The 18711-nt window shown below is 40.3% G+C and overlaps 2 protein-coding genes across 2 annotated transcripts; both read right to left on the reverse strand.

Annotated features, from left to right (window-relative positions):
* Positions 1-1511: 1511 nt before the first annotated feature.
* Positions 1512-7094, reverse strand: LOC311144515 (alpha-N-acetylneuraminate alpha-2,8-sialyltransferase ST8SIA3-like; the record flags this gene model as incomplete). The annotated part of the gene is made up of 4 exons (XM_084180541.1): positions 1512-2095; positions 5445-6002; positions 6236-6358; positions 6934-7094. 4 exons carry the CDS (start codon positions 7092-7094, stop codon positions 1813-1815), a joined length of 1125 nt encoding a protein of 374 aa, XP_084036667.1. The 3' UTR covers positions 1512-1812.
* Positions 7095-9884: 2790 nt separating this feature from the next.
* On the reverse strand, positions 9885-17965 carry LOC311144182 (cyclin-G2-like). The gene is made up of 8 exons (XM_084180187.1): positions 17819-17965; positions 13190-13319; positions 12942-13079; positions 12472-12722; positions 12253-12331; positions 12061-12159; positions 11627-11829; positions 9885-11397 (listed from the first exon to the last, which is right to left on the reverse strand). The coding sequence occupies exons 2-8, from the start codon at positions 13316-13318 to the stop codon at positions 11283-11285; spliced, it is 1014 nt and encodes a 337-aa protein (XP_084036313.1). The 5' UTR covers position 13319; positions 17819-17965; the 3' UTR covers positions 9885-11282.
* Positions 17966-18711: the final 746 nt, after the last annotated feature.

Consider the following 18711-nt stretch of genomic DNA (forward strand, 5'->3'; position numbering starts at 1 on the left):
AGTCCTGTGTTCCAATGGCACGTTGTGTTTGCTAATCCAAGTTTATCATTTTAAAAGCCATATCTCAGACTGGCCAATAAAAAGAAAATATTAAGATGGGCAGTCTGAGATATGGCTTTTTCTTTGCAATTCTGCCAAGAAGATCAGCATCCCGGAGTCGCCTCTTCACTGTTGAGACTGGTGTTTTGCGGGTACTATTTAATGAAACTGCCAGTTGAGGACCTGTGAGGCGCCTGTTTCTACTACTCCCACTCCTGTTTCTATTCTGGTTAGAGACAGTTTGCGCTGTTCTGTGAAGGGAGTAGTACACAGCATTGTACGAGATCTTCAGTTTCTTGGCAATTTCTCGTATAGAATAGCCTTCAATTCTCAGAACAAGAATAGACTGACAAGTTTCAAAAGAAAGTTATTTGTTTCTGGATGTTTTGAGCCTGTAATCGAACCCACAATTGCTGAAGCTCCAGATACTCAACTAGTCTCAAGAAGGCCAGTTTTATTGCTTATTTAATCAGCACAACAGTTCTCAGCTGTGCTAACATAATTGCAAAAGGGTTTTCTAATGATCAATTAGCCTTTTAAAATGATAAACATGGATTAGCAAACACAACGTGCCATTGGAACACAGGACTGATGGTTGCTGATAATGGGCCTCTGTACGCCTATGTAGATATTCCATAAATAATCAGCCGTTTCCAGCTACAATAGCTATTTACAACATTAACAATGTCTACACTGTATTTCTGATCAATTTGATGTTATTTTAATGGATAGCTATTTACAACATTAACAATGTCTACACTGTATTTCTGATCAATTTGATGTTATTTTAATGGATAGCTATTTACAACATTAACAATGTCTACACTGTATTTCTGATCAATTTGATGTTATTTTAATGGACAAAAAAAGTGCTTTTCTTTTGAAAACAAGGAACTGTCTAAGTGACTCAGTCTATGGCTTGGTGTTGGAATGTAGATTATTCATTCGCAAATTTTAATATTACCAGCACTTTCACCAGAATCCCAATAAAATAGTGGGACTAGGACTATCACTACATTATCTGTATCTATATAGGGAAGCAATTACATACATTAAGGGGTATTGTAAACAAATCTCACTGCTACAGTAGTTAGCAGTGCAGTGTGCTGGCTGGGCCCATTATCTGTCTGCTGGCACCTGTGGTAGTTCACTGTATGCTGAAAAGGGATGGAAAATAGACAGTGTATCTGATTGCACCTCAGTGGGGACATTTGAATCTGATTTTTAAAAAACTATTCTCTTAACTCCTTCCCTGAGACTAAGCAGTGATATCAAAAGAACAATCAAATCCCTTTGAAATAAGGCTATAGCCTAATAATAATGATGCCCCCCAACTCACTCCTACGTTCTGGAAATAGTGATTATTTTTCATAAAATGTATGTGTTTTATTGATCTATTTATCCACACAATGATGGTATCAATGCAAATAATGTGATGTGAAATATTGTATAAGTACTATGATAGTGTGACATAATATTTTCAGCATAACATACATCATAACGTCATCATCAACCAGTAATTCACATTTGAAATATTATGCCATGTTCCTCGTAACCTAAAGTGTGAATTACATACTCTGTGACAGAGCCGAGGCAAGATGCAGTGGTGATATGACAGTGTGTTTCTAGAGTGAAAGAGTAATACGTCTTACTACTAAATCATGCATTGTCTGCTTCGAGTCGCAAAATATATTATGTGAGCTCAAGGTCCGCTGCTGTGTTGGAGCACCACAAAATGAATTTCTTGATGCTCGGTCACCCAGGCTGGAATGTCTAAGAACAGTGTGAAAGGCTCAGCTTGGTCACACCTTCTCCATGCATCTTGTAGAGCAGCTTAAACTCACTGGGCAGCTGGTGGGTCTCCTGCCACTTGGTGGTGAACTTGGTTCCTTTCTTGTCATAGTAGTGGTAGGGCAGCTCTTTGCCTGTGTTGGGATCCCAGCCGAAGGGCCAGAAGCCGTACAGATGGATCTCCTCACACATGGCCGAGGCCAGAGTGTACATGAGGATACCAGTGCTGAGTCGCTTTGGGGACAGGTTCTTGGTCTTCCAATATCTATGGGGAAAAAATTAAGACTTTTTTGGACAATGAAGTGTTCGACAGATGGCAAGAAAGACAGTCAAAAATAAATCATAAGGAATAAGGTGTTGAAGTGTCTGTCCTATATCTAAGAGATAAGAAAGCTCAGGAAATATTTGTGCTTTTTTGGACATATTTAACCCCTTATTATTGTTGGCACAAAACTACCTCCATACTTCCATTCGTGTTACCTTCAGACGAGTCCCGTGACACTTGTGGGGGTCATAGAGCAAAACGGAAAGTCTCCCCTTTCCATAGTGGGGTCATATTAGTTTTGTAAGCCAAACTGTTCGGAAGCTACAGACGTTTTCATGAAAAGACCGATTTTCGGTATGTCTCATGGTCTGACAAACACCGCTGTAGCTTGGCCACCTTCCACCGCAGATGTGGAAGGCCGATATAGGCGGATGCGGTCGATTGAGACGCAGCCGATGCAAAAACCGGATATGTCTAGCTTAAATTATTTTTGGCCACACATGAGAGTAAATGTCATGCATATTAATCTGTTCTGTTGTATTGTATCACATGTTAAGATTGTACACTGTAATTTAAAATGTTCCTTAAATATTTTTGCATATTAACATTATTAATTACATATTGTAATAAAGTGGTAGCTATCCCAGTATAGGTTCTTATAGATGGAATCCACAGTAGGGGGAAACAGCGCCACTGGCCGCCCCACCACCAATGTTTTTTCTTTTTTCAGAGCTGAGGAGCGTTGCACAGCATGGTAAAAATATTGTAGTACATACAGTGAGGGAAGAAAGTATTTGATCCCCTGCTGATTTTGTACGTTTGCCCACTGACAAAGACATGATCAATCTATAATTTTAATGGTAGGTTTATTTGAACAGTGAGAGACAGAATAACAAAAAAGAAATCCAGAAAAACGCATGTCAACATTTTTATAAATTGATTTGCATTTTAATGAGGGAAATAAGTATTTGACCCCTCTGCAAAACATGACTTAGTACTTGGTGGCAAAACCGTTGTTGGCAATCACATAGGTCAGACGTTTCTTGTAGTTGGCCACCAGGTTTGCACACATCTCAGGAGGGATTTTGTTCCACTCCTCTTTGCAGATCATCTCCAAGTCATTAAGGTTTCGAGGCTGACGTTTGGCAACTCGAACCTTCAGCTCCCTCCACAGATTTTCTATGGGATTAAGGTCTGGAGACTGGCTAGGCCACTCCAGGACCTTAATATGCTTCTTCTTGAGCCACTCCTTTGTTGCCTTGGCCGTGTGTTTTGGGTCATTGTCATGCTGGAATACCCATCCACGACCCATTTTCAATGCCCTGGCTGAGGGAAGGAGGTTCTCACCCAAGATTTGACGGTACATGGCCCCATCCATCGTCCCTTTGATGCGGTGAAGTTGTCCTGTCCCCTTAGCAGAAAAACACCCACAAAGCATAATGTTTCCACCTCCATGTTTGACGTGGGGATGGTGTTCTTGGAGTCATAGGCAGCATTCCTCCTCCTCCTAACACGGCGAGTTGAGTTGATGCCAAAGAGCTCCATTTTGGTCTCATCTGACCACAACACTTTCACCCAGTTCTCCTCTGAATCATTCAAATGTTCATTCGCAAACTTCAGACGGCCCTGTATATGTGCTTTCTTGAGCAGGGGGACCTTGCGGGAGCTGCAGGATTTCAGTCTTTCACGGCGTAGTGTGTTACCAATTGTTTTCTTGGTGACTATGGTCCCAGCTGCCTTGAGATCATTGACAAGATCCTCCCGTGTAGTTCTGGGCTGATTCCTCACCGTTCTCATGATCATTGCAACTCCACGAGGTGAGATCTTGCATGGAGCCCCAGGCCGAGGGAGATTGACAGTTATTTTGTGTTTCTTCCATTTGAGAATAATCGCACCAACTGTTGTCACCTTCTCACCAAGCTGCTTGGCGATGGTCTTGTAGCCCATTCCAGCCTTGTGTAGGTCTACAATCTTGTCCCTGACATCCTTGGAGAGCTCTTTGGTCTTGGCCATGGTGGAGAGTTTGGAATCTGATTGATTGATTGCTTCTGTGGACAGGTGCCTTTTATACAGGTAACAAGCTGAGATTAGGAGCACTCCCTTTAAGAGTGTGCTCCTAATCTCAGCTCGTTACCTGTATAAAAGACACCTGGGAGCCAGAAATCTTTCTGATTGAGAGGGGGTCAAATACTTATTTCCCTCATTAAAATGCAAATCAATTTATAACATTTTTGACATGCGTTTTTCTGGATTTTTTTGTTGTTATTCTGTCTCTCACTGTTCAAATAAACCTACCATTAAAATTATAGACTGATCATTTCTTTGTCAGTGGGCAAACGTACAAAATCAGCAGGGGATCAAATACTTTTTTCCCTCACTGTATTGTGCTCTTCTATCGCGTGTCCAATAAAACAAAAGTGTGTTTGTTGTTTGCAGTAACTTATTTGCTGTTGTAATATCGCAAATGGATGTGGCTGTTTCACCATTAATGACTCCAGCTTTAAAGCTCCAATGCAGCCATTTTTATCTCAATATCAAATCATTTCTAGGTATCAATTAAGTACCTTACTGTGATTGTTTTCAATAAAAAATATAACTTCTTAGCAAAGAGCAATTACTCTAGCAAGAATTGTGCTAGGACTGTCTGGGAGTGGTCTGAGTTGGGAGGGTAAAACTAAAAACTAGCTGTTATTGGCTGAGAGGTTTGTAACTCTCTTTCTTATTGGTCTATTAACTCATTTACTGTCTGGTGATGTGACCAGGCAGGCCAAAACTCCATCCCACCAGGCGGTCTTTGCAAACTGCTCTTACACGAAAAGGGAATTATCATAATTTTCCACAATTTCATAGTATTATTCCTACCTCATAGTGTGGAAATATATATAGACCACAGGAAAATAACGTTTTTTATTGCACTGGGCCTTTAAGGAACACAAACACCTCTGTAAGCCTTCTGTAAGCCTCATAAAAGCTTAAGAACTGCCAGTGTTCAACCTTAACATGTGCTAACAATACAACAGAACAGATTAACAGGAATGACATTTACTCTCACAAGTGGCCAAAAATAACTATCTGAAAGCCACGCCCCTACTAAGCCACGCCTCCAGTCTATTTCAATAACCCAGCATCAATAACGCAGCATCAACAACCCAACCTTGCTCTTTTTAAAGAAAACAACATATGTGACCCAATGCCTGTAACCCAGCAGTTGGGTCATCCAAACAACCCAGCATTTTCTTTTGTGTACAGTTTGTAGTAACAATGGTGTCTGAAAGTGAGAACAAAACCACCAATGACAGTTCTAATTCTCAGAACTCTGGCACAATAAACTCAGTCTCTCCATACTCACTTGTTGACATCCTGCATGATGTTTCCCGGCCAGGCCAGCTCGATTTTCAGCTGCCCCTTGTGCTCAACAAAGAAGTCCACCAGGGTCCGTGTGACGGTGGCCGAGGTGTGGAGGAAAAATGCAGGGATCCACAAAATTGCCCCCTCCAGCTTCTTCAGGTTGAGGAAGAAGTTGTTGCGGTCTTGGATGGTCAATAGGTTGTTGTAGTACCTCTCCAGGATGCTGGGGTTAAAGGTGGTGAGGTTGGTCTTCCGGCCCACATCCTTGTAATAGGAGTCGGTAGGGGCGAAGTTACAGCGGAAGATAAAGTCGGCACTGTCGATCTCTGGCCCACAGTGACTACCGGTCAGGATCCCACTGTTACCCACCACAGCACACACGTTGTAGTGCTTGTTCTGGATGGGTGAAGCATCAGGAAGCAGTGACTTCAGGTTGTTGCTTATAGAGAAGACATACTTGTGACTGGAGTAGTCGAAGTGCATCAGCTGGCCGACGCGCACACCATTCTTGGTGAGGGAGAAGTTGTTGGCCACATCAATGTAATGGAAGATCTCTTTCCTGAAAGGTAGTAAACAGATCAAAATATCAGCTCACAGCTACTGTTTCAACAAAATGCAATGTTATGTAGCCAACTGCAAATGACAAATAAACTGAAATGTTCTACTAAACACATAAACAGTATTCTGTTTAAACTGAACACTGCATTAAAAACAATAGAAAATGTTTCTACAGATTATTACAGATATCCCACATAATAATAATAATAATAATAATAATAATAATAATAATACCTTTGCTGATAAAAAGCTGTCCTATTGAATTTCCATTTGGAGGGTTTCCCTTGCAGCTCCTCATTCAGAGCATTGGTTAATGGGATGAAGGATGGGTCCAGGAAATTCATGGCAAACTGTGACCTGAGAAGAAAAGGGTTTTCCTTAGTAAAGACGCTATTGATAATGTCAGCATTACATGTCCAAGCCCACTCATCGCATACGTTCAGGCGTGGGCTTGTAACAATAGGCACAATAAGAGCTTGCATCACCTTGGACAGTTCTCTTGATTAAAATAGGGCTACTGATGGAGCAACGATAATTGGTTAATATATATATATATATATATATATATATATATATATATATATATATATATATATATATATATATATATTAACACTAACCTACTGTCAATGATTCTACAGTTAAATTGTCATAAACAAATTAATGTAGGACTAATTGACGCAGGATTTTGCTTTAGATTAGGTTACTTCCGCGTGCAGAGGAATTATTATTTATTTTGGCCATATAATGCCATAACCTACAGAACAATGTGGACATAATTAATCATAAAGATTACGTTGGAAAACATTGTCACGCGTGCGCCTTGACAGAGTGACATAAATCACATTTTATCTGACCATTTCAGGGTTTTTGCGTGCGTCATATCAAAATAAAAAATGATGAGCTTCCAGGTCTTGGTTTAGCCTACTCACCGAAATCCTGCGTGGAACATTATCCGTGGTCCTCCCATATTGTCATTTTTTGTGGAAGAGAAGATGCTGTCCTTTCTAATGGACACATAACTTATTAAGGATAAAATGAGAAGAGCGACCATCAATATGACCAGACCCAGGGCGTTTGCGATGCGGACCATCTTGGAGCGTTTTCATTCCTCGAAGAACAATGGAAATGTGCCAGCCTTCATCACCTCAATTCTAGATGTTGAATTTGGCTATACATATTGGTATTATGATACAAAATAAACATGCTTTCCCATGTAAAATGGACGGCAAATGTGCAATGCGGTTGAAATGGCAGTTAGCGATTTGTCTTCGTGCACTCTCATCATCCCTGCTGCCTTGCCTTGGCTTCGCGCTGAACAACAAATTCTCTCCAGGCAGCCAGATTCATACCATTAGGGCGATGCATCTGAAATTCACATCAATGTATCAATCCAACAAAGTTCTCACCGGTCTCCGTTACGCACCCTCTCCCCAGTAAATAATTTCACATATTCTGGTGCAAATGGAGAAGTGTTTGTTGAGCCCAGATGAAAATACGACTAAAAAAAAAAGTGTCATGGCTGTATTATACCTCCGTGGTTTAGAGATGGGAGCAATAAACTGACTGTGTTATGCATACCATCGAAGATGACTTGCTGACTGTATAAAATACTGTATCACATAATATTTTGCAAATGTGGAAGCCTGATCAGCATCTGAAAAAGTGATGTCCCTACGAATACTAAAACATATACATCTCATTAACAGTAGCTTATTATTTACATTTACATTATTATTCATATGGTAATCGTTTAAAGGTCCAATGCAGCCGTTTTTAATTCGATAACAAATAATTTCTGGGTAACAATTAAGTACCTTACTGTGTTTTTTTCAATTTAAATGGTCAAAAACATACAAAAAGAACTTCTCAGCAAAGAGCAATTTCTCAAGCAATAATTTTTCAAGTACTGTCTGGGCTTGGTCTGAGCAGGAAGGGGAAAACTGAAAATTGCTGTTATTGGCAGAGAGGTTTGGAACTCTTTTCTTATTGGCCTTTTAACTAATTTACCTCCTGGTGATGTCACCAGGCAGGCCAAAACTCCATCAAACCAAAACAGGCTGACATTTTCAAACAGCTCTTACACTGAAAGGGCATTATCATGTTCACAGTATTGTTCCAACTTCATAGTGTAGAAATATATACAGTGCATTCGGAAAGTATTCAGACCACTTGACTTTTTCCACATTTTGTTACATTACAGCCTTATTGTAAAATTGATGAAATAAAACATTGTCCTCATCAATCTACACACAATACAAATGTGGAAAAAATCAGAAATACCTTATTCACATAAGTATTCAGACCCTTTGCTATGCATTTCGAAATTGAGCTCAGGTGCATCCTGTTTCCATTGATCATCCTTGAGATGTTTCTACAACTTGATTTGAGTCCACCAGTGGTAAATTCAATTAATTGGACATGATTTGTTCCCACAGTTGACAGTGCATGTCAGAGCAAAAACCAAGCCATGAGGTCGAAGGAATTGGCCCTAGAGCTCAGAGACAGGATTGTGTCGAGGCACAGATCTGGGGAAGGTTACCGAACAATTTCTTCCACATTGAAGGTCCCCAAGAACACAGCAGCCTCCATAATTCTTAAATGGAAGAAGTTCGGAACCACCAAGACTCTTCCTAGAGCTGGTTACCAGGCCAAACTGAGCAATCGGGGGTGATGGGCCTTGGTCAGGGAGGTGACCAAGATCCCGATGGTCACTCTGACAGAGCTCCAGAGTTCCTCTGTGGAGATGGGAGAACCTTCCAGAAGGACAGCCATCTCTGCACCACCTCACCAATCAGGACTTTATGGTAGAGTGGCAGACGGAAGCCACTCCTCAGTAAAAGGCACATGACAGCCCGCTTGGAGTTTGCCAAAAGGCACCTAAAGGACTCTCAAACCATGAGAAACAAGATTCTCTAGTCTGATGAAACCAAGACTGAACTCTTTGGCCTGAATGCCAAGCGTCACATCTGAAGGAAACCTGGCACCATCCCTACGGTGAAGCATGGTGGTGGCAGCATCATGCTGTGGGGATGTTTTTCAGCAGCATGGACTGGAAGACTAGTCAGGATCGAGGGAAAGATGAACAGATCAAAGTACAGCTGCTCTTTAATTATTATTATTTATATTTTTTTTACTTAACACTTATTTTTCTTAAAACTGCATTGTTGGTTAAGGGCTTGTAAGTAAGCATTTCACTGTAAGGTCTACACCTGTTGTATTCGGCACATGTGGCAAATAACATTTGATTTGATTTGAGATCCTTGATGAAAACCTGCTCCAGAGCGCTCAGGACCTCAGACTGGGGCGAATGTTCACCTTACAACAGGACAACGACACTAAGCACACAACCAAGACAACGCAGGAGTGGCTTCGGGACAAGTCTCTGAATGTCCTTGAGTGGCCCAGCCAGAGCCCGGACTTGAACCCGATCGAACATCTCTGGAAAGACCTGAAAATAGCTGTGTTGCGACGCTCCCCATCCAACCTGACAGCGCATGAGAGGATCTGCAGAGAATGGGAGAAACTCCCCAAATACAGGTGTGCCAAGCTTGTAGCATCATACCCAAGAAGACTCGAGGCTGTAATCGCTGCCAAAGGTGCTTCAACAAAGTACTGAGTAAAGGGTCTGAATACTTATGTAAACGTAATATTTCATATGTAGTTTTTTGGGGGAAATTTCCTAAAAACCTGTTTTTGCTTTGTCATTATGGGGTATTGTGTGTAGATTGATGACGAAAAAATAACAATTTCATCCATTTTAGAATAAGGCTGTAACGTAACAAAATGTGGAAAAAGTCTGAATACTTTCCGAATGCACTGTATAAAGCACAGGAAATTCACTGACTGCACCCCATGGGCCTTAATAATAGGGAATACATAGTAGGGTTTAAAAATAGTAATCCTTTTATTTGCAGGGTTCTTTTTTCCAAGTAAACATGGTTCGTTTATAACAAAATGTTGATATACAGTAACATTAAATGGCTTATTCACAAAGAATGATAAAACATATTTATTTTTTTTATGTACATTTGTTACTCATTTTTAAAATGTAAATATTTTGCACGTGTACTGAATCAACAATCACCATTCTCTAACACAATCCCATTGACATACTTCCATACAAGTCACTATTAATAGAATACAGGATCATCCTACATATAATCTCACTAACACATTACAATAACGTGGTGTATAGGCAACTATTACATTAATACTATTCTATAAAACTGGTAAAACTTGCACAATGTACTAATGTTGGGTATTTCCCATTGATTGAACAGTCAGTGTGCGGGTCTGACATCCTAGGAAGAAAATAATTTCACCATTGTGCTTGAAGAGATAGTACACCCAAATTACATACTGTATTGGTTTCCTTACCCTGTCTATGGACAAGGTATGACAGCAATCCATGCTTTGGTTTAGCATCCCTTGCAGTGTTTCCACATGCTAACGTTTTAGCATTTGTGCAACAAATCTAATATTGCATTTTTTTGTGCATAATGTTCAAAACATCTAGAAGTGACTTTGTTGAGCTTCACAATCAATTTTAGATACTTTTGGATGATTTGGAATACTTGCGTGAAAACTGCTAATATCAATCCCATTACTTGAATGGGATTTGTGCCACAAATGCTAAAACGTTAACATGTGGAAACAGTGCCAGGGAAACTAAACCAAAGTATGGATTGCTGTCATACCTTATGCATAAGACTGCTTATTACACGGGTAAGGAAACTAATGTGTCATTTTGTAATTTGGGTTAACTATCCCTTTAACATCAACTGGAATGTGTCAAGTTTTGACATAGATTGACACCAGGAGCATATTTAAAAAGGCATTCAAAGATCTTATTGCCAGTCAGCTGCCAAGATATTGCAATTTAAATTCCACTAAGATCTTATCTAAAATCATAACAAAAGTTTAGAAACTGCACATGGATTAACACAGGCACTTGGTAGGGCCTGTCCTTCAGTATTTCCAGAATACATACATATGTAGCAGAGCTGGTTTGTTGAATACACTCGCTCCCGTGATCAGTAAACTTACTTTGGACCGGAAGATTTGTTAGCTTCCACACCTAGGCTTTAGCTCAGAGATCTAACAAGGCGCGCAGGCAACCCGAGTTAGATACCCGTCTGTCACACATACAGTATAGTAATTAACAGAAATGTTTTACGAACGACAACGAAAGTTACATTTAGGGAAAAGTTACAGTTAGCACCCTGGTTACACATTTAATCTCAATCAAGAATTTGAGCTCATCAAAAGGAGAGGAGTATCATTTTCTGCCCTGGTTGCGAAACTCTGAGGGGAAGAAGGCTCCCTCTGCGTCGCTTCCAGGAGAGCCGCACAGGCTGTCCTCTTCACAGCTCATGTCCTCACAGGAATCCTCACTATATATAGCAGGGGAGAACAGATGTAATCATTACTATCTTCATATTATTTAGTTAACTTTTCTTTCTTCCCTGAAACATCATAGCAATGCTGTACAATGTAGAAGTGATGTGGTGCATTACGTTGCAGTTCAATTCAATAATTAGCCTTTATGTTCACACACAGGTGTTCTAATGTAATCAAATATTATTAAACAGTAAAGTGCATTAAAAGGGGCTGTTTGTTTACCTCTCACTTTCATCCCAGCTCCCCTCTGGAATAGTCGGCAGTTCAGGGACACTGAAGTGATTTGCATGCAAATTTTGGGCGGTTCGTCTGGACACAATCCACACCAGTTTTTTGTTGTCTGGTTTGTTACATTCACTTGAGCTGTACTCAGTCATGCATTTGGCCACAAGTCCCCTCCAGTAGAGTAACTCACTGTCAACAATCTGTGAAGGGAACAGTAAACATTCGAGAGGCTGACAGAAGACATAAATATAATAAATAAATAAATAAATAGAGTAGTCATCCCAAGCCAGAAGGTGCTAGTTTCCATGTAGCATGTTGTCAGATGATTTCACTTGTTCAATGCCAGGGTAAAGCTACTGTATAATGTCAGTGTCAGCCTCAGTGGGTCTTTGTATTATAACAATATAATAACTAAGTAAACTGTATAATACCTTTAGGTGCCTTTGGAGTTCTTGGACAATTTCCAACATGGCAAGAGACTGGAGGGCATCAAATTCCTGAGTAATAACAGACAGTGCCAGCACCGATGGCTGAAGAAAAAAATGAAAAAGCGTATCAGTCCAGCAACTCAAAGTTAACATTCTTATCAGTTAAAATGGTATTGGCCTGAGAATAATTCTTACCTTTGCTTTAGAGAAAACAAGCTGGCATAAGCAGGCTTTTAGCTGGGCTTCCAGTCTCCCAATGCTTGGGATCTCCCCCCTTAAAATAAAGGGAACTCTCATGTGATCCTCATGTCAACTGATCATTAGCATATCAACTTTACAGCTTCTAGCCATTGGAAAAATACATCACTGATGACATAAGGCAAAAAGTGATCAATTGAGAAACAAAGTCCTCACCTTTCTGACGTAAGTGATACGATGACAGCATGGTATAAGTGTAAAAAGGTTAAGGCTGTGATGGCTTTGAACTCCAAGTTGAGTTTTTCAGAGATGATCTTCTCCATGCGGCTGAGGTCAGAAACGGTGAACTTGCTTTGGCTGATGCGAATGAGTTCATGGGTGGGTGAGATGTTGCACTCGTCCTCAACCATTTTGGCAGCAATATGGAGACAGGAGACTCCAATGCAGGGCAGGTGCTTAGGTTGGACCTGTGAAGATACCATTATAGTGATACACTAGTCACCATTAATGGGCTACTTCTGCGGAGTTATATTATTATAATAAATACAATAAAAAAGGCATGCACATTTACATAACGTAAACAACACCGGTATCAAACAATAATAAACAAAATGCATACAATATGCAATTTATGTAGAATATTAAGTATGACCACATCACAAAACAAATATCTTTAAAATACACACCTTCATAATGGCTAAGAACCTATCCAGTAGATTGACAGCTAGGACAAATGTCTTGGTGCTGAAACCAAAGAAGCTGGTCAGGCTCCACAGGTCTTCAACTTTGGCATTTCTGCATTTTGCAGAGACTCCATTGTGATTCTGAAAATGAATGGGAAATTGCACAACAAAACATCAAAATAGCACATCAAAACACTACTGAAAGGTAAGCACAGTATATAGAACTGGGTCACTGGGTTAGCAATACCTACCTCTGCTGCAGACTCCATTATATTGAGGCCAGTTTCCCTCGGTAAAAAGTCTGCTTCTTGAGCAATATTTGACTCCAGTTCTTTGACAAGCCAAGATGTTTCATTGTCAAGGTCTTGAAGATCCTGCATCCTGAAAAAACATTTCGTTTTATGTGATTAGATCCAAAATAAATAACGGTAACATTTCCCTCAGAGAAAGGGGGACTGTTTTACCCCACCCACAGGGTGTCAAATGTCAAAAGGCAGCCACCCATAATAATAGCTTGCTAGATAGCTAGCTATGTATTACAATAGGCCCAATACACTTCATTAAAAAAAAGCTGTTCCTTTGTGGCCGACCACAGAATCCACTGGATTCTCTGCGCTTGAATAAGTTCCTTGATGCTGCTAATCTCAAGATGAAGTATTTTCTCTGTGACAGACTTGGTTGACTTGACAGCATCAACTAAGGAGTAGTTGTCAGTGACACAAACTACAGGTAGAATGTGCCATTTTGTCTCACCAGTGGTAAGCTCTGAGAACAGAGTTGCCAGAACGATGGCAATGTCAATTCCATTCGCAAGAGCTAGGGTTTCTCCAGCTAGTGTGCTTTGGACAACCCCTTCTGATCCTCTTTGACTGCCAACAGATAGGTGACAATCTTCTTTCTTCAGCCATTAATACGATTAGATGTCCACCTTGTGCCTCCATCTGTAAGGTTCCCTAGGAAAGCATCACTGAAGACAAGTTTCAGAGAGTCATCTTTTCCAACATGCTGAAACTTTAGAGTCACTTCTTGTGATTTCAGTTTACGAACAACTTTGTTTGCCTCATGAATGGTTTGTACAGTGGCGTGTTTTGTGTTGGATGCCAAGTTGCAGCCATCAAACATTACATCAGGTCTACTCTGTCTAGCAACCCATAGAATTTGACCTATCTTTGACCTCAATTGATCAGCTTCAATTCCACAGAGAGGGGAATTCCTTTGTACGGCTCTTGAAGAATCCATGTGGATGGGTTGAAGATTCTTGATATAGCTTTCCTGTTGCATCAGTATTGATCTGTCAATTGTAATAAACTCTATGCCAACATAACAAAAACTATCATGCTCCTCACGGCCGACCTGGAAAACAGCTTTGTGTGGAATCACAGTTGTAGCAAAGGTCTGTGAGCCACCCCAGATGAAGTCATCAATTAATTATTTGCCATTTTTAAACTGCATTGTTGGTTAAGGGCTTGTAAGTAAGCATTTCACTGTAATGTCTACACCGGTTGTATTCGGCACATGTGGCAAATAACATTTGATTTGATCAACATGACAGGCAAGTACTCCAGTCACATTGCAGTCTTGATCAAGCCAATAGAAGACTGCAGGATCCACTTGTGACATTTTTCCATCTGTACTCAGCATTGTTGCCTTGACTTTGTTGTACCAGTAGAGTGATGCATCTGCCAGGCCATACACACACTTTTTTAGTTTCCACAGTGTTCCTTCGATCTTAGCTTCAGGCGGAGGTCGGATGTGAATGTCCCTTGACAGCTCTGTTCCCTGCAAAAATGCAGATTTGATGTCTATGGAATGAAGTTTCCATTTTTTTCTGGCAGATCACTGTCAGCAGCAATCTGAGTGACTGAGGCGCATGTCGGTGAGTCTTTTGGGAGTTCTTTAGCAGCCAGCTCCTCAAAACCTCTAGCCACTAGACGTGCTTTTGGCACTATTCCAGTTAAGGATTCTTTAAAAGTACACACCCACCTTGTTGAGACACATTTTTGGCCAACGTCTTTGACTTCCTCAAACACTCAATTTTTCCTCCAATTACTGAGCTCATCTAGTTTAGCTGAGTCAAATGACACATCCTTTGTTTCAAGTACATCATCATTTTGAATGTCATTCTGTTTTTCTCAATTTTCCATTGGTTAAATTCCAAGATTATCTACAAGTGACAGGTCAGCTGACCCTGTTGTACCAGAAAGTGTAGCTGGTTCAGAGTACTGCAAATTGTACCAGTTCTGGTATTTTCCTGCTCATCCAATGACGGTTGCTGTGTGTGGAATACCACTTTCTATGTCCATGTATTTAACAGTTTGTCCAGTTTTCAGATTGGAACCACCATGTTGTCTTAACACGTGGCTGTTGTTGAATGTTTTCCTAATTTGAACCCTCAACATTATTACCTGTGCCATGGTTGAAGGTCTCTGCTCCATTTCCTGTGTCCGTTTCAGTGTCCATTTCATTGGATGTGACATCTGGTAGGTTTGTGTCTGTTAATGTGTCCTTTTTGTCATTTTCAGCAACAGACCCTCCATCTTGTTGATCATTTATTTCCGCAATCTTGAGTGATGCACCCTGACAATGGTGCCTCACAAGTACCACCACACCATCTTGGCCAATGACTACTCCCGGTCCTTTCCACTCGACAGTCAACTCGTTTGTAGTACACTTTGTTTCCAGTCTCGTACTTCTCATTGGTGGGTCGAAGCTGTTTACGCAGAGCCCTGCGAATTCTCTCTGAACACTCTGCTTCAGTGAATGCTTTTCTCGCTGCATGTAGTGCTGAAAGGTGCTGTCCCACCCATGCACTCATACTGGTCCCTTCTAGTGCTGGTGGCTTGTCAACCAGTACAGAGGGAAGATTAGGGTTCTGCCCGAACTCTAGTTGGTATGGGCTGTAGCCATGAACATTGTGCATTGAGCTATTTGCCATCAAAGCCCAATCTAGGGCTGTTTTCCAGTCACATCCATTGTCTTGCTTCACTTTCAGCATAATCTCTGTGAGTGTTTGATTATGTCTCTCCAGAAGTCCATTGCTCCATGGACTGTATGCAGCAGTTGTTGAATATCTCAGCCATTGCTCTTATTTCATTATTATTGAATTCTCCTCCATTGTCACTGTACAATTTCTGGGGCGGGCCATGCACACTTATCCAGAAATGAATGAAGTGCTTGACGATTTCACTGGGTTTCTTTGTATTCACGATGCTTCCAGCACTGAAGCATGTGAAGTGGTGGATTATGTGAAGGTACCACACACTTGGTCCTAACTCATGTAGATCTACAGTCACTGTTTCATTGTACTTGGAAGCCAGTGGCAAATCAACAGCTGGTCTGGGCTTAGGTTTGCTGTATTTCTGGCATATCTCACAACTTTTAACTATCTGCCGTAGAATGGAAATACTCATCATCGTTATTCCCAGAACTGCTGAGTAATTTCAGAAGTCTCAACTGTAGCATGTCCAAACTGTTTGTGAAGTTTTAACAATACTTAGTTTTTTTTCCTCTGTGTTCATGTTCTCTGTGACTGTCAGAATCTCCATGTGATGTGTCTGTCAGAATCTCATTTTTACATGGATATGTGTGATGTCTTTGTCTAAAATGTTTACACAATAGTGACCTGAGGTAGTAAGTTCAAGGGTCACTGGTTGTTTAAACATCACTGCCTTTGTCATTTTGTATGTCTAGTACAGCCCATGCCTTCTTGAGGGAAGCTTTGCTTAATAGTAAGGGGATATCCGCAGGGACCACCTCTGTTTCAATGTGACACTTAGTTTGACCAATTTTTGCTGGTATCTTGACTCTCTTGGTAGAATGGCCGACTCTCCTATCTCCAAATTTGAAAGCTCTGTTGCTTGGTATGTCAATCATATTTTTATAAAACTGCATTGTTGGTTAAGGGCTTGTAAGTAAGCAATTCACTGTAAGGTCTACACCTGTTGTATTCGGCACATGTGACAAATAAAAATCGATTTGATTTGATTATTGACAGATATTTATTCCCCACATATTCTCAAGTCAGGACTCACAAAGCCTAGCAAACTCAACTCAACTCCTTGATTTACAATGGAGTTGAGCAGTGTCTAGGGTGGGTGGACTGGAGCGCCAACGTCACATAAATGGTCACAACATTTTTTAATAAAAACTATTGATTTCAGCAACCAAAGAATAGCACACAATTACACAGAACAATCTTGTATGTAATTGTGGGCTATTCTTTGGGTGCTGAAATCAGTAGCTAGTTGTGAAGTTGCTGCGCAACTCTTTTGTAAATCCTGGAGTTAATCGGCTAACAAAAGCCACGTCTGTAACTTGTGTTGCTTGCAGTATTGTTCTTTTCATTTTGACCTGAAATGATGTCATCCATTCTATGGACAGAAATTAGATTTTCACCAAAATGTAGAAATGACAGCTAAATGTAGTGATAGACAAAAATGCTGTTGAGGCTTATTTAATTAAGCCTAAATGAACATTATTATTACGTTTTATGGTTTACATGGAGACCTTTGCCTGTCATCTTTAACATTATATGTTAAAAAGTATCCACCAAAATCTTATTGATAGTAGAATGGATGGATTGAAAAGCAAGCTGTCTGTTCTAATTATTAAGGGGGGGTTTGAAGCTTCCTAGTTAGCAGCTAGCTAACGTTATCTGAAACAACTGTCGTATGTAGGTCACCTATCAAGCTCATATTGGGACATTATTTTTGACGCAATTAATTAACGTTAATCATCTTTAATGAAAAACGATCCCATGTATCTCAAAATTACATGCTAAGAGTATACAGTATACCAGCTGCAAAGCAAAAAGGGTCAACAAGCTAAGCTAGCTAGCTAACGTGAGCTAGGTTAGCTAACAAGACAGAGACATTTCTTACCTTGCCAAACGCTTGGAACAAGACGAATTTGTGCAAATATCAAATCAGTATTCACATTTCCATTTCGATTATGTTAGCTATAACGTAAACTAAGAATATATTTCATAAATTGTCATCTACTGTAATGTTGGTGTTGATAATTTGAACAAGGCTTGAACCACAGATAGAAAAATGGGAGATATTTCGCCGGATGTATAAATGTGAAGCATCCGCTTGTCGTTTCCACTCAGTACCAAATGTGGTAGTGAGAGTAAGCCCAGTGCAGTGGTTGAAGATGGAACGAGATAGATTTTGGCCGACATTCTGCGCATTTTCTCATCGATGAAACATTTGATCTCAATACCGTTTTCTGTTCTTAAAACTATAATTTGTTATGAACAGAGTGGACTAAGTTTTGTAGACTTTACCCATTGCCAAACATTTTCAAAATCGCGTTGTTTAGAAGGAGCGCAAAGGCGAATTTAGGTTTTGCACACGCGCACTGCACAGAGTAGGCGTTCCCGAACCGAAACATGCAAATATTTTCTACAATGCACCAATAGGATCTCGCTAGCTTGTGCTTGACTCTGCCCACCTCCTTGCTTGTTCTGCCCACTATGACTCATTTGTTCACATTGGAAACAACAGGCTGTGGTCTATCTTAAGTTAGTTATAAAAATCTTTGCTTTAACTGCGGCTTCAATGACGGTCATCTCTTAAACTTTGAGAACTACAACATCCATCTGGCACCGGTGGATGACGACAGGTTCTACTACCCTTTAAATATTTTGTATTTAACAGTGAAGTAAAGATCTTTCTGTTAGTTCTTGAGATATTAGCTACAAAGTCAAGAACAAGTTTGTGGAGTTAACGTTACTGTTTCTAAAATCCACCAACTTCTGAAGAAAGCGCGA

The sequence above is a fragment of the Coregonus lavaretus genome (assembly GCF_964263955.1).
Source record: "Coregonus lavaretus genome assembly, chromosome: 17".
In the NCBI taxonomy this organism is placed as follows: domain Eukaryota; kingdom Metazoa; phylum Chordata; class Actinopteri; order Salmoniformes; family Salmonidae; genus Coregonus; species Coregonus lavaretus.